At 44.3% G+C, this 26,837-nt stretch overlaps 1 protein-coding gene across 1 annotated transcript in view; it reads left to right on the top strand.

Moving 5' to 3' along the window:
- Positions 1-725: 725 nt before the first annotated feature.
- ZDHHC15 (zDHHC palmitoyltransferase 15) overlaps positions 726-26,837 on the top strand; it is a 37,677-nt gene continuing 11,565 nt past the window's right edge. The window contains exons 1-10 of the mRNA XM_082208279.1: positions 726-908; positions 18,068-18,094; positions 18,425-18,519; positions 19,930-20,050; positions 21,292-21,361; positions 22,091-22,123; positions 23,217-23,337; positions 24,409-24,541; positions 25,661-25,787; positions 26,060-26,169. Coding sequence (XP_082064405.1) covers positions 791-908; positions 18,068-18,094; positions 18,425-18,519; positions 19,930-20,050; positions 21,292-21,361; positions 22,091-22,123; positions 23,217-23,337; positions 24,409-24,541; positions 25,661-25,787; positions 26,060-26,169 — 955 coding nt within the window. The 5' untranslated portion in view covers positions 726-790. The remainder of the gene's footprint in view (positions 909-18,067; positions 18,095-18,424; positions 18,520-19,929; positions 20,051-21,291; positions 21,362-22,090; positions 22,124-23,216; positions 23,338-24,408; positions 24,542-25,660; positions 25,788-26,059; positions 26,170-26,837) is intronic.

Genomic DNA, 26,837 nt, shown 5'->3' with positions numbered 1-26,837 from the left:
CTTGCCTGTCTTCCCAGGCCTGGTGCTGTAAGGTAAAGGTAAAGGTAATCTCGCTTTCAGGCTGAGGGAGACGGCATTTGTCCACAGACAGCTTTTCGGGTCATGTAAGCAGAGTTCGTCCAATGGGTCACTGGCGCTTCTGCCAAACGGTTTGCAGTTCCTGAAAAAGTCCTCACTAGATGGCGCTGCAGAACAGCTGGATGAAAAGTGCTGCAAGCCCAGCCTTCCCCGCCCCGCCTTACTGCTGACTCTGCCACCAAAGAGATAGAGAAATTAGAACGCTACAAGCAGCCCTCCGCTTCAGGTTTCCATTTCACCTCCAATTTAGGTGGGGGAACTGATCGACCCTATGTCCTATGTCCTTTGCGTTGGTGCCCCCCCAGGCTTGGCTCCAGGCTGAGGATGCCAAGGGCCCGTATGGGCTTATTTGGCTGCAGCGGCAGCATTAAGTGACCTAATTATTAATTAATACAACAATCCCATTGACCTCTCGGCAGCTTTAATACCGCCGAGGGCTCCAACGCCTCGCGAGTCCAGCCTACATGCTCGAGGCAGCCCCGCGAATGGCGCCTGGTGAGCAAAAGGCGCCTTCGACGGGGAACCCCGAAGTGTGGCTCCGAAGTGTCGCCTCCTCCCTCTCCGGGTCCCGCCCCACCCAGGCGCTGGAGTCGAGTTCCGAGCGGGCTCCTTGCCCGCCCCGCCCCGCGCCCCGCCCCTGCCTTCCAGCCTCGCTAAATGGACGGCCGATGTGCCTCCGCCGCCTCGCCAGGCCGGGCCGGGCGGGAAGAAGATGGCACTGTCCAGGGGCCTGCGGTGCTGCCAGCGGGTCTTCGGCTGGGTTCCCGTCGCCATCATCACCCTGGTGGTGCTCTGGTCCTACTACGCCTACGTCTTCGAGCTCTGCTTGGGTGAGGCTGGGCGTGGAGCGCGAGGGGCGCGGATTCTCCCTGGGCGTCAAGCCCCACTGGAAACAGGCGGGCTTCCTCATGAGTTGTAACCGGGAGGGAAAGGCAAGGGGAGGACGCGCAGACCCCGAGCGCACTTTGCCCCCCGCCCGCCCGCAGGGAGGCAGGTGGGCTTCCTCGTGGGTAAACGCCTTGCCTGGGAGTGAGCCCCTCTGAACGTACAGGGGTTTCCCTCTGAGCAAAGGCAGGAAGGGGGCTGCGCGGACCCTGGGCGCACTTTGTGCCCCAAGGAGTAAGCCCCCCTAGGGCACAGGTGGGCTTCCTCCCGGGTAAATGCGACGAGCTCCGCATCAACTTCTGAAGGGGTGGCTGAAAACCTCCCTGCGTGCCCTTGCTGGGGTGCAGGCAAGAGCCCACTGCGCGTAATCGAGGGAGTTTGCGAGGTGAGGCGACCCCCTCAGGCAGGAGGGTCCGCCTGGGGCAGCAGATCCCAATGTCGGTCTCTCCCTCCCCCCCCCCCCGCGCCACCTCCCATGTTCCTGTTGTGGGTTTTCCCCGACCCCCTTCTTCCCTGACGGGGAAAGGGAAGCCACAATTTTTGGGTCCTCAGGTGCCGAAATGTCTTGGGCTGGCCCTGAGTCCTTATGCTATACTGCACTGCAAGCCCTAACAGAGGTTTCGTAGTCCAGCGTTGCCTCAAGACACTGAGAGGGTTGTGAGCTCTCAGCAGGAGCGAGGTTGGGACAAGGGACTTCCTGGTTCTCAGTCTTCATGGGAAGAATTCAAACCCAATACTTCTCTCTTTCAAGTCTGACCTCTTCCTTTCCTGTTTTTGCTGCGATCCTGCCACCCTCTTGAGCCAGCCTTGATTGTGTTGCACAAAAACCTGAGGCAGTTGTGGGGGGGGGGCAGAGATAGAGCCTGCTGTGAGGCAGGAGAACAAAGCTGCCTAGCTCTGCTAGAGAAGCTGTGGTGTTTCTGTATAAAAATAACAGTGGATTTTCTATAGGAATGATAATCATGATTTTTTAAAAAAGAAACATTACCTTGGTTTGTAACTGGCCAAACCATCGGTTTCTGTCAATGGTCAACATGCTTATTTATCACTGATCCAAAACAGATCAAACATATTTACCATCAAGTTAGAATACTGAAGATTATACTTCAGCTTGCATTCTGTTGACTTGGTTTTTATCATCCCTTCAGATTATGTTGTGATAATTGATTTGTGAATGAAATGGTTGGCATTATAATTATTATAATATGATAGGGATAATAATAAATCAGATTTGGAAATGGTTTGTCATTGGGAATGGGGTTAGCAGGGAGGGGAAACGAGCCTGCTTAGAGGGAGGCTTGTGTTGGAATTGGGTGAAAGCAAAGCTAGTGATTTGATGCTAAATGGAGAAGAAATAACCAGTAAGCTTCAAGGCCAAGAATTTGACTCCAGGTCTCCCTGGGCAAAGTCCATCACTGTGGCTGTGCTGTACCGCTCTGATAACATGCCTGCCTGCCACACCAGTTTAAAGTACAGAGCTAGTAGTTTGCAAGAATCCAAGGTGAGAGAAGGGAGAAGATATTGATGCTCATTCCCTCTCCTACCGACATGAACTAGCCGGCCTTTGTTCTAATACAGCAGTGATTTTCTTACATTATTAGGGTGAAAAGGATGATGTTTGGGAGGGTTGGTGCTCTTTTTGTGGTGAGGAGGGGAGGGGAGGGACAACTTATATATTTCCTTCCAGGATTGTGCATATAGCATAGGAAGTAACATACAGAAATGATATGCACTCAGGAATTCACTGTAATGCAAAGCCTTCATCAGGGCTTTCTTGGTTGTGGTCATTTCCTTGTGGAAGAGCCTTCACAAAGAAGCCCCCAATGCCTCTTATTGGGGTACCTCGGGTTACGTACTTAATTCGTTCCGGAGGTCTGTTCTTAACCAGAAACTGTTCTTAACCAGAAACACCACTTTAGCTAATGGGGCCGCCGCGCTGCTGGAGCACGATTTCTGTTCTCATCCTGAAGCAAAGTTCTTAACCCGAGGTACTATTTCTGGGTTAGCAGAGTCTGTAACCTGAAGCATATGTAAACCTGAAGCATATGTAAACCTGAGGTACCACTGTATAGGTCTTTTGGTTGACATTTGGGTAAATTGGCATGATTGCTGTACTGATTTTACTGACTCTCATTATGGCTTTATCACATTTTTGTCAGCCGGACAGGGGAGACATCAGATACATTTCAAAATAAATAAAACACATGCCTTTTAAAGCAGAAGTAGTTTCACATGACCAGTCAAGGCAGCTTCTTAAGGCCTAAACTACTGCCAGTCACCTGTAGTTCTTTCCTGCGCCCACCCTTTTCCCAAAGCATTCAGGCCAGATGCTGTCTTGAGCAAGGAGATGTGGGAGGCTGCTTTCGCTTCTGGAGATCATGCTGCTTGGTATTGCCCCCTCCCCAGCACACATGTTTACTTCTAGAAGAAATGTCCTGGTTTTCCCCAGGCTAGTCCTCACAGCTCTCCCACAGCTGCATATGTTACATATTTCGTTGTTTATGTTGCTTTTCTAAGGAAGATAAAATTTGAGTAAATATATGTGCAACTGAGCATCAGGTATAGGTTGAGCCTCCATCTTATTGAATCAGCTCACATTCCCTCCACTTGTGAATTCTTGTTTAAGAATAAACAGATCAGCATTTTTAGCACAGATTGTCCTTTAGCCTTGTGTCAATGCATTCACAAAATCAGTATATACATCACTGAGGACTTCTCCATGATGAAGCTGGCACATGCAGAGGGGAAATTCACATCTTTTTCCCTCTCTGGAGCTAATAAAGCAGGCGGAAGTAAAAATTTAAATCCTGATAGCTGATTTATCAACAACAGTACAGTGGTACCTCGGGTTACATACGCTTCAGGTTACATACGCTTCAGGTTACAGACTCCACTAACCCAGAAATATTACCTCAGGTTAAGAACTTTGCTTCAGGACGAGAACAGAAATCGTGCTCCGGCAGTGCGGCGGCAGCAGGAGGCCCCATTAGCTAAAGTGGTGCTTCAGGTTAAGAACAGTTTCAGGTTATGTACGGACCTCCGGAACGAATTAAGTACTTAACCGAGGTACCACTGTACTGTACTGGTCTTTGATCTGCCTTGCTGGTAATACTGCCCACTGAAGTGTCTTCTTGGATCCTTTTCTGAAGTGGGTGAGAAATAGGCGTGGCACATACCTTTCTAGACCATTGTTGACTTGGTGAAGGTATGTGGATTTTGCGGGGGGGGGGGGAGTTGTGTGTGTGTCAAACATCTCAAAGTGAGATTATTCCAGGTGCTCACCCAGGTTCTGTTTTCTTGGAATGAAGGTCAGCAAAGACTGTGGTGTCTTTCAGATATATTTATTTACAGATGTATACAACCTGAATATAGGACAGAGGGCATCACAGGATTAACACCCTAACAGATCTTGCTTCTCCACTAGTCGCAGTTGCAGACCCATGTCTCTGTGTCTCCTTCCAGTTCTGCTCTCAACATAATACAGTAGTACCTCGGGATGCGAACGGGATCCGTTCCGGAGCCCCATCCGCAACCTGAATAGAACGTAAGACGAGACTGCTCAGGTCACGTTTCGCCACTTCCGCACATTCGCGCGACGTCATTTTGATTGGCTGCGCATGCGCGAGTGGCAAAACCTGGAAGTAACGCACTGAGTTACTTCCAGGTCGCCACGGAGTGCAACCCGAAAATACTTATCCTGAAGTGTATTTATCCCGAGGTATGACTGTACTCTAGCTATTGTTCTCCTATCTAACAGTTAGGGGGGGGGTGAGGAAAGGCCCCACCCATTACATTATTGTCTTACAGAGAAACTTGTCTGGCCAACCTCCTCCATTAGATTCTAACCCTCACTGGATATTGTACCCCACAAATTGGAAGGGGCTCAGTGCATCATCCAGACTGAGCTCCCCCAACCTACAACATAATTAAGAAGAGCACAGCAGTAGGTAATTATGGAAATGTGCAGAAATACTTCCTCTCCCCTATTTTCTGAGCCTCTAGCAGAGTCTGCTTAGACATTGTCAAGATTTTCTCCACAGCTATAAGAGCGAGCAGTCTTCTTCAACAGAGCATAGGGTTTTCTGAGCTGGGGTTCATGCATAGATTTGGAGCCATTTGGTCTGCTGTGAGTCAAGACTTGGGCTGGTTAACCCTTGCTGGAACTAGTGATTACCAAGGATGTATAGCTGCAGCCCAACTCACCTGCCTGGCTTGTGAATAAAAAATGTGTGTGCTGTGATATTGTGCTGCTGTGAGTGTCCCCAACCCACACCAGCTTCAGTTCTTAGGCTGCCGTTTGCAAGGCTGAGAAACTGGAAGCACAGTACCGTGGTATCTCGGGTTAAGAATTTAATTCATTCTGGAGGTCCATTCTTAACCTGAAACTGTTCTTAACCTGAAGCACCATTTTAGCTAATGGGGCCTCCTGCTGCTGCCGCACCGCTGGAGCACAATTTCTGTTCTCATCTTGAAGCAAAGTTCTTAACCCAAGGTACTATTTCTGGGTTAGCAGAGTCTGTAACCTGATGCATCTGTAACCTGAAGCATCTGTAATCCGAGGTACCACTGTAATGACTCTGAAGGGGAAGGAAGGCACGGGATGGCAGCTTTTGGCAGCAGCCATACATCCTATTGGTTTACTAGTAATAATTGTTCCATTTGTGGTGTTGTGGAAATTGAGGGCTGCCTATAGCAGTGTTTCCCAAACGTTTTTGGGCAACGGCACACCTGTTTACTGAAAAAAAATCTCGCGGCCACCACCATTAAAGCCCCGCCCCGTGACGTCAGCGTGCAGCGTCACGCCGGGAGGGACGCACAAAAGTGAAAGTTTTTTCCCTCGGCAGCTCCTCTCAGCTGCGCTCAATCCGCCTCGGAGCGCAGGAGCGATGCCTCTCTCTGGCTCTCCCTCCGCGCAGGCTGAGGGAGGGAGGGAGGGGCGCGTGTGACCCGTCTCTGCTGGGAGACCAAACCCAGCGAGGCAGAGTCGCGCGGAGGCGCCCAGGCAGCGCTGCCGGCTGCGAGGAGGAGCGCCAGGCAGCAGCAGGAGGCGCGACCTCTCCTCGCCGCCGCCGCCCCGCCTCTCGCCGCCCGACTCGCCCGCCTCCCTCCAGGTATCTCGCGGCACACCAGCCGATGTCTCACGGCACACTCGTGTGCCGCGGAACACCGGTTGGGAAACACTGGCCTATAGGATAGCTTCCTTCAACCTGGTGCCCTCTAGATGTTTTGGATTACAACTTCCATAAACTATCCAGCCAGGATAGTGGAGGTCACCAAATTGGTGAAGGCTTTCACAGGAGTGTCTTTCGTCAAGAAAATCAGTAGGGCTCAACAAGTACATAGCATGGTGTGCTTGTTGACCTCTGTTGATGGAATCTTATTTGTTTCAGTTGTTCATGTAGTGCATAGTTAAACTCACTCGTGTGTGTGTGTGTGTGTGTGTGTGTGTAGCTAGATGTCTGTTACTTTTGAGTGGATTTGATACCATGGATGGTATCATGTAGAACCTAATGTCACAATTACCATATGATAGTCTGTAAGATATCTCAGGGCTCCCTGATTTTTTTAAAACATAAATGATTAAAATTTACAGTGAGACCTGCTTGGCGCTGACATTATTGTTTCTGCTGCTGCGTTAAAATGTTTCTGTGCACTCAGGCATTTTACAGTATGTGATGGGCTGTTTTTCTGATCCTTAGCTCTTGTTGTGTTTAGTTAATTGCATATTCTGCCAGTTTTGATCTTGTAATTTTTGAGAGATGGGGTTGTTTTGAGTAAAATATGCATTAATTCATTCTTTGGTTATAAACTTTGTATATTGGATATGTTTTGTATTTCTGTGAGTTGCCTTGGGTTGTTTTGAGAAAGGTACCTAAGAAATCTAAATGATCATGACAATAATACATTTGTGGAATTTGTCTCACCAAAGCAGAAGATCAGATGCTTTGTATTCTGGATGTGCCATCTACTTCTGTGCTATAGAGAGGCGTTCTTCATTGTGAGATGGGGATATGGAAGTTACAGATAATTCACTCCTAGCAATGCTTTGTGGTTTTGCTTCAGTTACCGTATTTTTCGTCCCATAGGACGCTCTGTCCCATAGGATGCACCTAGGTTTTTTTGGGGGAAACCAAACCAGGTCGAGGAACAGCGGGATGGCGGCGCTACGCCTCCCTGCTGTCCCCCGAGCTTGTGGGGTTGGCCAATGTCTGCCCGGCACGCGGGGCACTCTGCTTCAGGGTGCTCCGGGCGGCAGGCTGCTATCCGCAGCGTGGGGAGCCCTGCAGGGAACTCCTGCAGGGCTCCCCACCCTGTGGATGTCTGCCTGGCGTGAGGGGCGCTCTGCTTCAGGGCGCTCCTCGCGCCGGGCAGCAGGCTGCTATCCACAGCCTAGACAGCCCTGCGGGAACTCCCGCAGGACTGCCTAGGCTGCGGATGTGTTCCTGAAGCCTGGAGAGCGAGAGGGGTCGGTGCGCACCGACCCCTCTCGCTCTCCAAGCTTCAGCGAAAGCCTGCATTCGCCCCATAGGACGCACCCAGATTTCCCCTTCATTTTTGGAGGGGGAAAAGTGCATCCTATAGGGCGAAAAATACGGTACTTAACACCTCCAGTAGACCTACACCTTCAACAATGTCTGTAGCTAGGATGCCATTGAAATTCAGATCCACATTAGTAAATTGCTGCTTACATTCTGCAACCACCCCTTCTTTCTGGGTGCCTTGCAGTTTGTAACTCTATCAAAGCAGGTCACTTTCAACTCCCTGTAGCATCTCATCAGGCAGGGCTCCCATCTCCCATAGTCACACTCATTTCACTCACTCTGCTTGCAGCTACTTCATTTCATTAAATCAGTAGTTAGAATAATAGATTCATAGGATTGTAGAGTTGTAAGGGACACTGGGGGGCATCTATTCCAACCCCCTGCAATGCAGGAATCTCAACTAGATCATACATGAGAGATGGCCATCCAACCTCTGCTTAGAAACCTCCAAGGAAGGAGAGTTCACCACCACCTCTCCTGGGAACCAGTACCACTGTCAAACAGCTTTTACTTTCAGAAAGTTCCTCCTGGTATTTAGTCAGAATCTCCATTCTTGTAACTTGAAGCCATCGGTTCAGGTCCTACCCTCTGGAGCAAGAAAAAACAAGCTTGTGACAGCCCTTTATATATTTGAAGATGGCTACTCTATCTTCTTCATTCTCTTTTCCAGGCTAAACATACCCATTTCCCTCAAATATTCCTCATATGACTTCATTTCCAGACCCTTGATAATCCAGGTCACCCTGCTCTGCACACATTGCATCTTGCCAATATCCTTAAATGATGGTGCCCAGAACTGGACCCAGGACTCCAGGTGTGGTCTGATCAAGTCATAATAGAGTGGTACTATTACTTCCCTTGTTCTGGGAACTATACTTCTGTTGATGCAGCCTAGAATGACATTAGCTTTTTTTGCTGCTGCATCACATTGTTGACTCATAGAATCATAGAATCGTAGAGTTGGAAGGGACCCAGAGGATCATCTAGTCCAACCTCCTGCATTGCAGTAATATGCAGCTGTCCCATACATTAAGCTTGTGGTCTACTAAGACCTCAAGAAGCTTTTCACATATACTACTGGCAAGCCAGCTGTCACCCATTTTATACTTGTGCAACTGCTTCTTCCTGCCTTTGTGTAGAACCTGACATAAGTTCCTATTTAAATTCATAATGTTATTTTGGACCCAGTTCTCTAATCTGTTACGGTCATTTGGAATCCTGATTCTGTGTTCTGCATCATTACCTACCCCTCCCAGTTTGGTGTCATCTGCAGATTTGATTAGCATTCTCTCAATACCTTCATCCAAGTCATTTATAAATATGTTGAACAACAATGGGCCCAGGACAGAACCCAGCAGCACCCCACTTGTCGCTTTTTTTCCAGGATGAGAAGGAACCACTAGTGAGCACTCTTTGGGTTTGGTCGTTCAGTTCACAGTTTGCCAGCTTTTATGGAAGAATATCATGGAGGGCTTTTTAAAAGCCTTACAGAAATCAGGATACACTATGTTCACAGCATTCCCCTGATCCACCAAGTTTGTAACTCTGTCAAAAGAAAAAAGAGATGAGATTGGTCTGGCATTACTTGTTAATAAGAAACCCATGCTTCAGCTTAGTAATCACAGCATCTTTTTCTAAACGCTCACAGACCAATTGTTTAATTATCTATACTAGGAGCTTTCCTGGTATCAATCTTAAGCTGATCAGTTGATAGTTTCCTGGGTCATCTTGTTTCCTTTTTTGAAGATGTAGACAATATTTGCCCACTTCCAGTCTGCAGGGACCTCACTTTTTCTCCATGAATTCTCAAAAATTATAGACAGAGGCTCTGAGATTACATCTGCAGACTCCTTTAGTACCCTTAGGTGCAGCTCATAAGGTTCTGCTGCTCCATCTGTTACTGGCATTGCTATTGGAGCATATTGTCAAACAGCTGACCTTGCTGCTCCAGTAGCTGCTGCTGTTGGTGCCGGAGCATCAACCTGAACTGCTGCAAGAATGTTGCTGTTCCTCCATTTCCACTTAGACACACCTTGCTCACAGGACCTCTTCCAGGAAACATGAGCCCCACTATTGACACCAGTGTTGCATGACACCCCGATCTCTAAGTGGTGCAAGATTTCAGGGGTTCCAAGCACTTACCCAGAATTCATGTTTCCTTTTGGAAATAAGACACAGTGGATTCTGGTGTCTTTATGATACGTGGTTTATTTACACATACATACAACTTGAGCCTACAATGGAAGAGTTTGCAGGATTAACACCCCAAGAAAATACTGCTTCTCCTATAGCCACAGCCTTGGGATTCCAACAGAAATCAGACTTGGGACTCTCTCTCTGCCTTTCCAGCCTGCAGCTTTTGCATCCAGCTTCTAGCTCACATCACTCAACTCTCAACTGTGGCCTTTTGTCTTTCTAACTGATAGGCAGTTGAAGGTGGGAGGCCCACCCATTTGTACTCTGGCACAGAGCCACTTCCTTTGTTCCTTTAATGACCCATGCTTAGTGGGTCTCACATGCAGCCTGCTTTCTCCCCTCCAAAAAAACATAAATGAACCTAAGTAGAAGATGAGAACGTGAAATTTCCTGTGGAGAAAAACACATGCAACTGATTAAAACAAGGATTTGGTTATTTTCTCCTTGCAGATGGGTGCAGAATACAGCTTCTTCTGTAGTACAGGGTTGATTATTCGGCCAGTGAGGTGAGGTTATTCAGAGAGTTCATTTGTACTGTAAGTAAGTAAATCCTGAGTAGCTGCACCCAATGTGAAAAGCGAACAGGCTGCATGCAGAGGCCTGCCAGGTGTTTAAAGACACATCTTAAAACATACACATCTGTACAATGTAAAGTATTTATAGCAATTGATTCCTCTGCCTCCCACATCCCCAGTTTTTGTACAATTTAGTTGGCTCTGAATGTCACACATTTCTCTAGATTAGGGTAAATTATTTTAATTAAATTGCCTGAATTGACTGAACGGTCCAGGATGATCTTGGCTCTTCTCCTGCCGCATCAGCATGTGATCAGTTTCAGACATGTCAACAGTGTGGGATCCTCTCTGACTCATCCCCCTTTGTCTTCCGCTCCCTAGTAGACAGACAGGAGCTGGAAATCAATGTGGCATCGATGCTCTCTATTCCAGGGGGAATATAGCATCGCATTAATATTGCAACCCCTGCTGGAGAATTTGGATAAGAATCCAGGCTCCAGAGGGGCTTTGTTCGAGCGGCCAGCTTGCGGATGCTGCCACAGCATGAGAATGAGAGCGGGCGGATGTGTTGCCGGCTGGAGTATTATGCCATGTCAGGAAGGAGGGGAAAGAACAAGCATTCTGACTCAAGCCGACTTTTGGGGTTGATGGCGCCAAGGGAGGTCCTGCTGGGAAAGTCAGCATGAGGCTCAGGAAGACTCTAATCAGCCCTCTAGTAAGGCAGGAGCTGCCTCAGCTGCCCAGATTTCTCAAAGGAAGGACAAAGCTTTCCTACAGCACACCCTGAGAGTGGCCAGAATTAAAACAGCTTGGAAACATAGTTCTGCATTTGTTCTTGTTTTTTGTTTTTTTTAAGAAAAACGAGGAAACAGTGTGAACTAAAACAGGTTTTGGATCATAGGAACACAGCACTTCCTCCTCACACCCACTTTATGGCAGGGCTCAGGCTTACGCAGAAATAATTCAGGTTTGCCTAGAGACAGGAACATCCATTTAATCTAGCTGCCAGCAATGTTTATACAGAGATAATGTAAAAGAGTGATGTTTTCCATATGGAGAAAGAGACATGTGCAAGTACCTGAGCATAAGGACATCAGAAGAGCCCTTCTGGATCAGACCAAAGGCCCATCTAGTCCAGGATGTTGTTCTTGTGGTGGCCAATCAGGTTACCTGAGAATCCTGTAAGAGGGACCTTAGCACAACTCTCTCCACTTTCAGTTCCCAGGAACTGATATTCAGAGGCATATTACCTCCCATACTAAAGACATTACACGGCCCTCACAACTATCAGCCACTGATAGCCTCACTCCCCATGAACCTGTCCAACCCACTCTTAAAGTCATCTAAGTTGCTGTCCATCACTATGCCCTGTGACAGTGAGTTCCACAGTTTAAGTATACACTATGTGAAGAAGTCCTCCTTTTAGTCTCTCTTTAATCTTCCCAAATTCAGCTTTGTTGAATGACCCTTTATTCTAGTGTAATGCAAGAAGGGCAAAAGCTTTTTCCTCTCTACTTGCTCCATACCATGCACCATTTTCTGTGCCCTCCCCTCTCCTCCCCACCATTAGTTGCCTTTTCTGAACTGAGCCGCCAGTTCTCTCTCCTCCAGCAGCTCAACAGGGTGCAAAAAAGCCCTCTTCGCCAGGAACCCCACTTGACAACATAAGCTTAAAAAGCCATCAGGAATGGCATTTTAAAATGACATATAACCTGCTTGACTTCCTGCCTGACCCTTGCAGCATCTTTTATTGAATCCTGCCATCTTTCATTAAGAGCTTCTGAGAAGTGTAACTCTGACCAACAGGGCCTAGAATTATTTCAGGGAAAGAATGAATGTGCTTTAAAGGTAAAGTTCGTACGCAGTACTGTTTACTGTGCTTCAGTTATGAAAGCAACCCTAGGAGCAAAAGATGTGTGCAGCTATAACCTGAAAAGAAGGATGTGCACACTTCCAGTTGTGGTTGCTGCTGTGTAAAGAGTGCATTGAGATCTCCTTCAGACATGTATATGCATATATTCTAACATGGCATGAGAACATCCTTAAAGCACAGTATAACATCCATGCCAGATTTCGTGGTAGTTCCAAATTCTTTTTCTGTGTGTCTATGTAATCACAGAAAAGTACCTCCCTTGCTGATAGCAAAGTCTTAAGAGTATAAGTTTAAAACTAGAAGTCGTGGACATCCAGTGAAGCTGAAGGTTTGAAGATTCAGGTACAGATAAAATGAAGAACTTATTCACACAACACATACAGTGGTACCTCGCAAGACGAATGTCTCGCAAGACGAAAAACGCGCAAGACGAAAGAGTTTTCCGTTTTTTGAGTTGTTCCACAAGACGAATTTCCCTATGGGCTTGCTATGCAAGACAAAACGTCTTGCGAGTTCTTGGGAGTTTGTTTCCTTTTTCTTAAAGCTGCTAAGCCGTTAATAGCCGCTAAGCCGCTAATAGCCGTGCTTTGCAAGATGAAAAAACCGCAAGACGAAGAGACTCGCGGAACGGATTAATTTCGTCTTGCGAGGCACCACTGTAGTTAAACTATAGAACTTGCTCCCACAAGAGGCAGTTTTCCACAGGCATTTGGGTGGTCAGTGTGAGACTAGACTGGGCTAGATGGGCTATTGGCTTGATCCTGTAGGCTTTTTTAATGCTCTTAAGTTGACCTGTGGTGGATGAATATTGCCTCATTGTTCACAGTTCGGGGCAGTTGTGGAAGGAAGACAAAACCAGCAGTTGTGTGTATGGCTCTGAGGGCAGGAATACATGTCTGGGATCCTCATTCCCTGGTGAGTGGTTATAGTGGTAGCGGGAGTATGTGATTTGAATGGGAGAAGACACACATAAGGACAGGTGGCTCAGCAAAGAATCTCGTGACACCTAAAAGAACTATGGTAGCATAAGTGTTAGTGAGCTTTAGTCCACCTCATCATATGCGTGAAGTATTATCCTGAATTGCAGTTATGTATTTTTGCATGAATCCAGATTTCCAAGTGGTGAGAGACTCATGGGATTCCAGCACTAACCCAGACACTGGTTTCCTTGGAATGAGTCAATGGAGATGGCGATGTCTTTAGAATACAGTCATACCTCGGGTTGAATGTGCTTTGGGATGAGCGCGTTCGAGTTGCACTCCGCGGCAACCCGGAAGTAACAGAGCGCATTACTTCTGGGTTTCGCCGCTTGCGCACGCGCAGACGCTCAAAATGGTGTCATGCGCAGAAGCGGTGAAAAGCGACGCATGCAGACATGCCATCGCTGGTTACATTTGCTTCTAGATGTGAACAGGGCTCCAGAATGGATCCCGTTCACATCTAGAGGTACCACTGTATATGGTTTTATTTACCCATATATGCCACCAGCACATAGGATGGAAGGGCTCACAGCATTAACAGCCCAACAGATCTTGTTTCCCCATTCTGGTCCCAGGGAGATTCTCAAGCTCATAATTTGGATCCAGCACAAAGCAGATATGTCTCTCTGTGTCCAGCTTGTTAGAATCAGCCAGATCTTACCCTCAAAACCTCTTGTTCTTCCACTTTACAAAGTGATGCTGCTTCCAACTGTGTATGGGGGGTTAGCCTCATTTGTCTCTGTGACAATGTGGCAGCCTCTTCCTAATGTAAATGCCAGTACAGAAGTGGCTGAAAGGTTTGGCTGGTTTCAGCTCATACAGTGGTACCTTGGTTTTTTAACATCTTGGAAGTCGAACATTTCGGTTTCCAACACTGAAAACCCGAAAGTAAATGCTTCTGTTTTCAAATGTGCCTTGGAAGTCGAACGGCTTCTGCTGAGCCTTATTTCAGTTTTCTCCATTGACTTTGCAGCCAGCCCTTTGCACCTCGGTTTGTGAATGTTTCAGAAGTCGAACGGTCTTCGGAATGGATTACGTTCGAAAACTGAGGTACCACTGTAGAGTCTGCCATCACCTACACAGCATCACAGGTTTTGAAGGAACCAATGGGTATCACCCATACTGACCCCCCCAAACTATAACAATATATATATATACATGTGGGGGTGGAATTAGAAGGAAATGAAGTCAGAAGGAAGTGAAAAGCAAAAAAGCTACATACGGTGATCACTACACAAGAAAACAATCATCAAAAGCATATATATTCTGACACATATATTCCGGCATTTGTAAGCCAATTTGAGAGCAACCATTTCACCCTTTTTCCCAATTAACATATGTAGCATGATAAAAAAAAAAATCAATCCACAAATGATAGGTGTGGGTAAGGGCAGTGCTTCTTTAAAAAAAGAAAGAAAAGGTGCCAGAACTCACCATGAAGTTGTTACAGTAAGTGCCACTCTTTAAATATGGGGGGGGGGGAGATGTTGGTACTGTGTACCCTTGAGTACCCCCGGAAAAAGCACTGTAAATGGTTTAATCCACATCCTTATTTGCAACCCTCCAATACAGAAAGAAGTGAGAACCATCACTGGTAAATCCCCCCTCAGTTCAAGCATTATTTTTGTAAGAATGGGATTATAAAGGCAGGTTTTACTGGAGTGTTTTTTGTGGTGCAGCACCTGAAACTTGATAAACTGGATGGGGTGTAATTTCACCGTTCTACCTAAGCTTCCTTTCCTGACGTACTTACTTGGAAATAAGTACTCTTGAAACAAATCAAATGTGCTTGTGTTAACAGCTGCTGTTGTCTTTGCTTTCACCTCTATGTGGAACAATATCATCCAGATAAATATGAGTGTGATTTGGCTGGGTGGTGAATCTTTCCATCACCAGCAAGTTTTTGAGAGCAGTATCGGCAACCATTTGGTCATTTGGTTGGTTTTTTAATTTTGAGTTTATGTGATATTTGTATGCTGTTTTGCCAACAGCAACGTTGAGTGCAAAATAATAAAGCGTTAAAATGAGAAAATAACATTTTCATTAGTATAATCAGCAATACACAATAGCATATAAGTATAGTAAAAATAAACAATTCAGTAAGCAATTAATGGTTGTATTGACGCCAATACCAACTCACAAAATTCAAAAGAATTAATCAGAAGAGGTTGCTGAGCAGCAGCCCCCTCCCAGTTGATATATAGATAGATAAACTTTATTTGCATTAGCCAACGGCCATAGCAACATAAAGCAAGCAATATATACAAATAAAAAAAAGACAGCAGTGGGTAAAAAGGGCAATCAAATGACCAAGATTATCGTTCAGATAGTGGCCCTTAATCTCACTGCACCCTCGCCCCTCCCAGTTGGCAGCATCCTCAAGAACATAAAAGAGCCTGCTAGATCCGGCTATTGGCCCATCTGGTCTAGCATCCTGTTCTTACAGTGGCCAACCAGATACCTGTAGGAAACCAGCAAGCAGAACATGAGTACAAGAGAACTCTCCCCTCCTGTGGTTTCCAGCAACTGGCATTCAGAAGCATTACTGACTCCAACTGTGGAGGCAGTACATAGCCATTGTGACTGGTAGCCATTGATAGCCTTGTCCTCCATGAATTTGTCTAATCCTCTTTGAAATCCATCCAAGTTTATGACCATCACTGACTCATGTGTGCACAAGTTCCATAGTTTAACTATGCACCAGGGAGGAACTTCTTCACTCTCAGTCCCAGGCAGAAGGTTTTTCCATAAGTCTAACCACAGGCCAGGTGGAGCCCTGGATGGAGCACGTACAATCCCTTGCAAACAGAAGCACTACATTAGTCTGTTCCATAGTTTAAGCCATAGTGGCAGCAGAGCTGCTCTCACAGCTCTGTCCGATTCATTTGAACCTTATTGATTGAAATTGGGAGCGTGGGGATCAAGGTTAAGGGCTTAGGGGTGAGATCTTTTGACCTTGGTGAATGTGGTCTGGTGTTAAAGTGGAACTGATGTTAAAAATGAATAGTAGATCATGTTCATCTACTATCACATACCCTTTCATCCTTCCGCGGATATTTATTAGCTCATCATTCACACAGTCAGGCAGGAACTGACTTCTTTCAGAACATAATTTCTATTTAGTGGTGAGAAATAAGACTGGACTGTAGTCGCTGCATTTGGAAATAGCCAAAGCTATTTAGGAATGGAAATAGCCATTCCTATTTTGTTCATTTGAGGAAACATGGCATCACGATAAGGTCAACTTTATTACCATTCAGCTAGCAAATGTCAACACTACTTCATGTAAGTTTATCTCAGGGGGGAGGCAGTTTTTTGAGAAGTCATGGGGGCTGTAGGGATAATCATAAATGGAGGGTTCAAGCTGGGTAATCCTCAGTGAATCACAACCCTTGGATTTAACAGTATTTTAATTTCCAGAAGGGTAACAGTGTTTGTCTCTTGCAGCAAAAATTAACTAGAATCTTGTGGTGTCTTATAGATTAACAAGTGCATTAGGACATAAATGCATTAGGACATCATGGGCATAAGCTTTCAGCCACATTCAGCCTGAGCCTATTATATGTATATATGTGTGTATATATTATTTATTAGCTAACCTTCACCCCAAATCCCAGGGCGGGTTACAACATAAATGAATGTTGTAAATACAAATAAAACACAATATTAAAAACAGTTTAAAACAACTTACAATCACAAAATAAGGTGGGCCCTAAAAAGATGCCTCTTGAGTGTCAAATGCCCAGAATAAAGAGTAAATATAGAAAAATATATCCAGAAGCAATTCAGCAAAGGAGATCGGTGCAAACACTGTGAGGCATGCAAAGATTTATTGATAAGATACCTACTATTTAAGAGCGGAAAGACTATATATATAAAATATAATTTAGCATCCTAAGCAGCACAGGACTTCACATTCATGGAGAATAATTGTAATCCCCATTATGTATGGGATTTCTAAAAGGTGCATGAAATGTTAGGAACCACCTCAGAATGTTCTGCATATTGTGTAAAACATGTCTTTCTCTTCCTTTCTTTTTTTTACGTTACGTTATGTTAATGTTAATTATTGTGGTACAGGTTTGCATGCACGCCACTATGTACATTCCCTTGTTATAATTGTTCTCTCTGTTTTATATGCATTATAAAATGAAATACAGTGGTACCTCGGGTTAAGTACTTAATTCATTCCGGAGGTCCGTTCTGAACCTGAAACTGTTCTTAACCTGAAGCACCACTTTAGCTAATGGGGCCTCCAGCTACCGCCGCGCCGCCGGAGCACGATTTCTGTTCTCATCCTGAAGCAAAGTTCTTAACCCAAGGTACTATTTCTGGGTTAGCGGAGTCTGTAACCTGAAGCGTATATAACCCAAGGTACCACTGTAATTAAAAGCTTTACAGAGAATAGAATAAAACTAAGTCTATTCCCTGCGCTAGAGGTGATATTTATTTATTTATAATTTCATTTATGAAAAATAAACATTTCAAACAGAATCATCTTTATATATCATATTTTGACTTCCCTCCCCCTTTCTGTGGTTCCTTATATTTATTTTCCTACATATCCCAATATAAATCTATCTTATATTTTATTTCCATCCATTTCATGTATGTTTTCAGTACTGCACATTTTTACATTAATCCTGCTAATGTCTTAATTTGTTTATGATGGGTTTGTAAATATTCAATAAATGATTTCCATTCCCCCTTCAAGACTTTGTTATCTTGATTTCTTATTCTTCCAGTAAGTTTCACCATTTCTGAATATTTTGTTAGTTTCTGTAGCCATTCTTCTTTTGATCTTCCTCCTTCCATCTTTGGGCAAATACCATTCTTTTAGCAGTGGTTGCATACATAAATGAATATTTATATTGTTTAGGTAACTCCAATCCTATAATTCCTAAAAGAAAAGCTTTTGTTTTTTAAAAAAACAAAAGTTACCTTAAACATCTTTTTCATTTCATTGTATATCATTTCCGTCTTCCTCTTCTCTTTCAGTGACTGTGACCAGTTCCATAGAAAAAGGTATGTGGCTGTTTACGCATTTTCAGTTGAGGGGTGAAGGAAGCTTCATGCAGCGTTAAGCCATGTTGTTTAACACCATCATGTGTACTTTGACCTTTAGCGTCCTTTGTCATTTGCACAGGCCAATATCTCCACTAGGTATATCTTGCTTTCTTGTAGAACAGATAAATATTTCCCTGTCAGTCACCTAACTTGAGGGAGAGTTCATGCTTTTTCATTTATTCATCTCCCTGAAGACTAGGCTGTCTTGGAAGCCAAGCATTAAAACAAAGAGGATGGGGGGAATCAGTGCCCCTTTATGTCTTCCTGATTGCTCTTTTTCTCCTTTAGTGGCCTACCTCACCATATTCCATGTGATCTTCCTGTTCTTCATATGGACGTATTGGAAGTCTATATTTACTCTTCCACAGCAACCGGACAAAAAGGTAAAAAAAAGCAGGGATGCTCTGGAGCAGCAAAGGAAACAGTTGAATCAAGAGTTAGTTCTGCTGCCTCACCCTCTTCAGCCTTAAGAATGACTAGCCAAACTCAGGCAACACACCTGGCCAGAGCCACCTGCTGCCCCCACAGTAGCCTGAGAGCAAACAGATCAACCCTGGGTGGGGGTGTGAGAGTGGGGGGGGGAGAGAGAGGTGCAGCATGAGATGATTAGGTATGTTACAAGATCCTTTAAAAAAACCCATCAGAACAGGAAGAGACAAAAATCTAACAAGTGCTGGAATCACATTTATTGATACTAATTGTAATCATCCCAATGTGATTCGGTCAAATGACTCTTTGTCTGTAGTAGCTTACGTTACTATCACATAACTAACTACAGTGGTACCTCTGGATGCGAATGGGATCCGTTCCGGAGCCACATTCACATCCAGAGCAGAATGCGTCTGCGCATGCGCAAACGGCAAAACCCAGAAGTAACGCTCAACCTGAAGCAACTTCAACCCGAGGTATGACTGTATATTATAGTAGCATGCCTCTATAAAGTTAGTTATAGTTGTGTTATTATAACAAGTTGGTTGAAACCTGTGTGGACTCCATGGCGACCATGTAAGTGTGCTAGATACAGGGCATACCCTTGGTTTAGTCTTTTTCCTTAGTGGAGAGAGGAGTGGCCATAACCCTGTTGTCACAGTCTGACTTTTTCCTGGCAAAGTTTAGACTTCTGACAACAGCCAAACCATTAATGGTTGGGAATGACTCTGGATGGTCTGTCTCCAAAGACTAATGGAGCCAGATAGGTTCCTGGCTGTTCTGGGGGATTTCCCTGTGGACAGAGCCAGTGACCCTGTCAAGGCCTTGGTCTGTCAATACCATCACTCCAGTGCTGCAGGGCCCGCACTGCACCATGGTTTACTGAGTTGTGGCAGATGGTGGAAAACTTGCTCCAAAGATGACCAAACGCTTACTCGTTCATACAACTCTGCCTGAGAAGTGGTGCTGAAGGCAGTGGAGAAGAACTACTTTGCTGCCGGCATCACCTTCTTGGTGAACTGTCCAGCAGTTATTTCAGGTGGCCCCAAGGCTAACTGTGCCAGAAGTGCTGAATGACACCCCCACACACACACACACACACCCACACACACACACACCACCCCTGAAGCACTTGGTAGCATGCTGTGAGTGTGTTGCACTGCATTTTGGGGATAAAGTCACTCAGCTCTGTAGCGCTTTAGATGTAGCAATTGTGCAAGCCCAGTCAAGGTGTTCAATTTAGCACCTTCCCATATTTTATGCAATCTCTTTGGGGGCTTTGTCTCTTGTTTACCACTTAGAAATGCAAATGACTAAGTGGTATATAAATGTCTTAAATAAATATAATCCTCTTCTTCTTCCAGTTCCACATGTCTTATGCTGACAAGGAGCGCTATGAGAATGAAGAGAGACCAGAGGGACAGAGGCAGATCCTTGCTGAAATGGCACGGAAATTGCCTGTGTACACGAGAGCAGGGAATGGAGGTCAGCTGCACAGACAGCCTTTGAAATGTCCACCTCATCACTCTTAAGCGGCACACACCAGCAACCCACCTCATGAAACATGTCCTTGCCCTTTTGACCTTAAGAACCTTAATGCAGAGGGAATCATATTAGTTTAAAAGGATTTCCTTTTAACTTTCTCTGTCAGTCTTTGCATTAGAGAGGAAATCCCTTAAAGATGTTCTTGATTTGTAAGAAAGTGGCTCAATGCTTTGTTACCATATGCTGCTTCAGTCTCCAGCTGCTGTATACATTCAGAGATCTAACTGGATTTCAGACCTGAATTGTGCTATTAAAACATCAGAAGTCCAATGGTAGAGTATGCACTACACTCTCTTCAGGAAGGCCCCATGGTTTTGTTTCTTTATATATATATTTATATCCCAACTTTTTTCTTCGAGGAGCACAATGTGGCATACACATTTCTCCCTCTATTTTATCGTTATGTGTGAGGTAGGCTGAAAAGTTGTGACTGGCCTAAGGTTCACCCAGTGAGCTTCATGACCGAGTGGGGATTCGAACCACCACTGGTCACAATTAGATTCCATAGATAGTCACCCCCAGATGTTTTGGACTACAACTCCCATCAATGCCAGCCAGTATGCCCATGCTGACTGGGGCTGATGGGAGTTGTATTCTAAAACCTCTGGAGGGCACCAGGTTGACAAGTGCTCCTGTTAAACTTGAAAAAAAATTAATTGCATCCAGCACAGTGCGGGACATCATGGCCATATACATGGCTAATTTTAGACTACTCACATCAGAATTTTATACTTCTCTGTTCCTAGAATCTAACAAGAACTTCCAGCTCAGAACTGGTTGCTTTTAATAGTAGGACTTTGATTTGCAGTAAGCAAAAAGAAGTCATTCATGAAGTCTAGTTCAACCAGGTGGTCTAAAGCCAAATGTGGTTTACGCTTGTGAAACATGCAAAACCCCATCGCAAACATATTTTGTATCTAATGTTTGCTCTTTACTGAAGTGTTTAAATCTTTCAAGCTATTGTTAATGCCTTGCTTGTCTTCATATTCATGCTTCCAATTTCATAGGATTGTTAATAACAAATAGCATTTATTTTATGCATTTCAAAGCAACGATCAAGCTTGTAAAATCAGGCAGTATTATCAGAGGAAATGGTCTTGCTTAAAGCTGCCTATTCAGAGTGAGATTTGCTCACTCCCATTATGGCTAATGAAAGTATTATGGGGTGTGCTTCTTTGCAGCTATTCGATTCTGTGATAGATGCCAGCTCATCAAACCTGACCGCTGCCATCACTGTTCGGTTTGTGCCATGTAAGTTTACCAGAATGATTTGCATCACTATAACTCCACTCATGAAGAAGAAAGGTAGCTCTTGATGCTTCAAGGAGAAAGATACGGCAGTCATAGGCTTGTCTACATTTGGGCATCATTTTACTATTAATCCACTTTCCTCCCATTTGACCAGAGTAGTCCACACTCACACATATTTGAATTTGTGTATGAGGAAGAACTTCAGTCTTTTCTGTTGATACCAGCAAGTGTTCCCTTTTGTGTTTGTGCCCACCTTCTATTTTGTTGAGTCTATTTTACCAGTTATGTACTGACAGTGCATGCATATCCCTGCACCCACACCTGTTTGTTTTTGAATGAATGAATGAATATTTGCATCAGCCATGAGCCATAGCAATAAAACAACAATACGATATACAAAAAATGAAAATAAAAAGTCAATAACAGTATATAAAATAAATCTTGATCTTCCAAGAGAAAGGACACTGTGGCAGTGACTGGGTGGCCCAGAATGGATGATAAAAGAGGGGTGATAACCTCATTCCTCAAGTCTTTATAAAGAGTTTCTTTTTTGTTTAAACCCTGCCCCCCCCAGGAAGTGCACAAAACCACACACAGTCAGGCAGTTATAAATTCTCAGTATACAGTTTTTAATTTAAAAAGATAACACGAAAAAACCAAAGATAGTATTATTTCTGTTCTTTTGGTGTTCCCCTTCATGGTGTCCTGATCTTTTTTTCCTTTTTACAGGTGTGTATTAAAAATGGATCATCATTGCCCATGGTGAGTGGCACCCCTTGAATTCTATCTTTCTCATGTCCTCCAGATGTTTTGGACTACAACTCTCTTCAGCCACAGTCAGCATGGATGCTGGGGCTAATGGTTGTTGTAGTTCTAAACATCTGTGGTGCACCAGGTTACAGGAGGCTACTGTAGAAAAGCCTTTGGCAATAGCTGGGATCCTTTGAGGACAGATGTTCTAATGACTAGCAAAGACCAAGTGTTGCCTGTGTGTCTTAGTGCTTCAAACTGACCAACTGTTATTACCTGAATACATAAATGCCATAGACTCCTGTACCAAGTATAGTGGGATATGACAGCCAGTGGGGGAAAGTATTTGAAATTACTATTCAGTGGAAATTCATGTCTCCTGTGCACCAGGATAAAAGGTTTCCCAGTGTTATTGACTATGGGAAATTGCTAACCCAGTTTTTTGTTTGTTTGTTTGTTTGTTTTAATAGGAAAGCAGGATCTTTTGGTTGAACACTCCCCAGTCTGGAGCACATTTTAAACCAAATTTGAATTGAGTGTCTGTGGCACCCTGGGAATGAAAAAATCAAGTTGTGTTGTTTCTTAGGTCTTTCAGCCTTAATAAATAGATGGCTTGTGTTTTCTGTGGAATATAAAAGTTGGAATATGAAAGTAAATGAGACTGAGATTATGCCCAAGTGCTGAGATGGAACTTACTTCCCCAGAAGGCAGTGATGACCACCAACTTGGATGGCTTTAAAAGAGGATGAGACAAATTCATGGAGGAGGCTATGCTCTGGCTCCACAGTTGAAGGCAGCAATGTTTCCAAAATACCAGTTGCTGGAAACCACAGGAGGGCAGAGTGCTCTTGCGCTCTGGTCCTGCTTGTGGGTTTCCTTTGGGGCACCTGGTTGTCCACTATGAGAACGGGATGCGGAACCAGAAGGGCATCAGCCTCACCCTGCAGACTCTTCTTATGTTCCTTCTTATAGCTGGTCATGACGCTGATGGCACTCTGCAGTTATGCTCCATCAAGGAAATAAGAGTGCTTTTATAACTGCTTTCACTTTGCTCCCAGCCCCATTGTGCTTAACGTGGCTTTTTTCCTCCTCCTTTGCTCTCTAGGGTAAACAACTGCATTGGATTTTCTAACTACAAATTCTTCCTGCTATTTTTAGCATATTCTCTTTTGTACTGCTTGTACATAGCTGCAACAGTCTTCAAGTATTTCATCAAGTATTGGACAGTAAGTTTTTGAACCTGACTGCTTTCTATGTATTGGTTGTTTTAAAACACTCTGGGTTCTAATATTAAAGCAGTGACCATAGCTCAGCTGGAAACACATGTTTGTTTCCATGCAAAAGGATCCATGTTCCATCCTTAGCATCTTCAGGTGGTAAAACCACTTTCTGAAATCCCTGGAGAGAGCCTCTTCCTTTAGAGCAAACAATCCTGTGTTCAGTGGTCTGACTCCAATATATGAAGCCCAAATCAAGTGGTCTTCTAATTAGGCACAAGTAAGATCTGCTAGCTGACAAAAGATTTACTGGTCTTTTCACATATAGGCTCCCGTTTGAGCTATATTGCGCTCCTGTTTGAGCTATATATATTGAGCTCCCGTTTCTCGGTCCCTGCTCCTGCCAACCTAGCAGTTCAAAAGCACATCAAAGTGCAAGTAGATAAATAGGTACTGCTCCGGCGGGAAGGTAAACGGTGTTTCCGTGCGCTGCTCTGGTTTGCCAGAAGCAGCTTAGTCATGCTGGCCACACGACCCGGAAGCTGTACGCCGCCTCCCTCGGCCAATAAAACGAGATGAGCACCACAACCCCAGAGTCGGCCACGACTGGACCTAATGGTCAGGGGTCCCTTTACCTTTACCTATGGATGTCAGTCATATCCTGGACCTGGTAATTTTGTTTTTCTTTCTTAAATTCTTCTTTACTGGAGAATAACTGAGAATATATCTCATTGCAATAACAGGCTGTCTTCCTTATCTTGAGTCAGACCACTGGTGCATCTAGCTCAGCTCTAACTGGCAGCAGCTGATGTGCGCTGTATGCGTGTGTGGCGCTTTGTGGCCATTTTGGGGTTGATTATTTTTGTGGTGATCAGGCTGAGGTTGTTGGGACTGGTAGGGGTTCTAATTGCTTTGAATTTAGTGCCTGGTCAGTTTTAGTCTTGTTCTTTGCTGTTTGTTTCATAAGAAGAATAAGAATAGTATTATCATCATCTCTCCATGGCTCTTCCACAGCCGGAACTGCAAGATTGGTAGGAAAGATGTGTGAATCTGCTCGCTTTCCTTTGCTTTCGTTTGCAGGAGGAGCTGACCAATGGGCGTGCCAAGTTCCATATCCTTTTCCTCCTTTTTGTGGCAATCATGTTTTTTGTTAGCCTCCTCTTCCTCTTTGGCTACCATTGCTGGCTCGTCAGCCAAAACAGGTCTACATTGGGTAAGCTATTTATTGCACCTGCTCTGCAGAGTTCTTTGGTTAGGAGCAGAGGGTGTTGGCAGTAATGGGTTTTGAAAGGACTGTTTTTTTCCAGAAAATGTTCTGCAGCTGCTCAGGCAGATTTGAGAAATGGAGGGTGTGGAACAAAACCACACCTTTTCTCTTGACAGATGTGCATCATTCAAATCCCTACTCTGACATCTTCTCATATGAGATCCTCAGCTGAGACTTTACATTAGGTGCTACGACTGCTTGAAGTATATCAGGTGGCCATACATTAGAGCAAGGGTGAGCTGGCCTCCAGTTTGTCAGTACTGCTTCATTTTTTACTGGAACTTCAAGATTTACCAAGTTTAAAGGCATACAGTTAGAATTTAAGGAGCAGGGTGTTTCTGAACTTATTCTCAGCCCTAGAAACTGAGTTGGGCTCACAGTCCTTTCACACAAACATCTGCTCCTGGTTAACACAAGCTTTCTTCATTTCAAGTAGTTTATAATATACGTATGAAAAACCTTGTTGTTGTTGCTATTTTTAAACAATTGCAAGTCAGAAACTGTTGCTGAAGTACTGCAGATCATCCAGAGATCTATCAGTAGATTCCAGTCTATCTTCCATTCACCTCTTCATTAGTGGACCTTGGTGACAGTCTTTATTTTTTTATTTTATTTTATTTTAAAAGTGTAATCCTGCTCTTCATGATTTTTTTTTAAACTCAAGGCTACTGGAGTGGCTTACAGATCATTACAGATGTGACAGAACCTGCCTCCAGGTTTTACTGTCTAAAAATGCATGGCACAAAATGAAAATGACGTGAGGGGGAAGAGGAAATAAGAAAACTTATGTACAAGTTCTCAGGTACAAGTTATTCTGATGAGAAACTGTGGTGGAATGGTTCAAGGGGTTGATAATCCCAAAGTTGCTCGTCTCTATAATCTGTCACTCAAGGAGACACACCTGGTGCCCTCAGGTGCAGGAAGGATGCGTCTGAGTATGCAGAAACCACTACTGTTTTTCAGTGGCCACTTTTCACTTCCAAAACGATAGGCATTCAGCTATCAAGTTCAGTAAAGGAGAGTATGGTAATAAACAAATCACTTTTTTTTTTTTTTTGTCTGCAGAGGCCTTTTCAGCTCCTGTGTTTCCTACTGGCCCTGATAAAAACGGATTTAATCTTGGCATTAAAAAAAATCTTCAACAAGTGTTTGGAGAGAAAAAAAGACTTTGGTTCCTCCCTGTGATATCCAGGTAAGCAGACAGGAAGCTGCTGCCAGCCTAAGAGTAGTAGAGTGCAAGATCTCTACAGTAAACTACAGAACAAGACAGGAGAGGCTGTCAGACTTTCCTTTGATGCAGGGGACAGCAGCAGCCTAGATCTAGTCTGTGTTTTGTGAATAGTTTTGTAGTTAAAAGTAGAAACAGAATCTGCTTTCTCCTTCTTCTCCTCCCCTCTCTCCCTTCCTCTTTCTTCTGGATGGAGCCCGGGTGCCTTTACCAATTTGTTGCCTTTGTCTCCACAGTCAAGGCGATGGACATTTTTTTCCAACAAGAACTCTGAGTGAAGCAAGGAATCCACTGCTAGCAAGTGAAGAGCAATGGGAGGAAGATGGGTTGGACGATGATAACCTCGGTAAGGATGGGAAATGCATCTGGAACTTACTGTTTTGGGGAGAGTCACTGTGTTGCAACAGTAAGGTCTTGTGGCACGTTAAAGACTGACACAAATATTGCAGCAGGAGTCTCTATTTCATAAGGTGCAAAAACTGGACCGTGAAAAAGATGGATGTAGATATCCATGGATAAAGTAGGGTAGGGTGGTATGGTGGCCTCTGATGCAAAGTGGGATTTTGAAAATGAGTAAGATTTGCTTCAAACAGAAACCACTCATCATCATTGTTATTTATCACTATTGCTTTTTCAACATCAGTGAACCCAAAGTGACCCACAGCACAATAGCAGCAGTACATAGTAAAAGTGCATTCATACAGTGCAAAAATCAATACCATTTCATTTCAAAACATAATATGACAATACAAATAATTCATTTCAATTTCAGATTGAAAATCTGAACATTATACCATTTTTAATTAATTATAAAATGGGCAGTACAGTTCATTAAAGTATGTATCAATTGATTAGATATAATAAGCTTTCCAATGCAGTCAGGTATCAACAAATAATATAACTAGTAGCTGGTTCCTCAGACCTGCCAAGTGCAGGAAATAGCAATCAGACATTCTAGAGTCTGCAACAGCAGCAGGTGACCACTCATAATACTCTGATGCAGTTCTTAAAAGC

Source organism: Podarcis vaucheri, assembly GCF_965113315.1.
Source record: "Podarcis vaucheri genome assembly, chromosome: Z".
NCBI lineage: Eukaryota > Metazoa > Chordata > Lepidosauria > Squamata > Lacertidae > Podarcis > Podarcis vaucheri.
The sequence above is the reverse complement of the archived record's forward strand: the minus strand, read 5'-3'. Positions and strand labels throughout refer to the sequence as shown.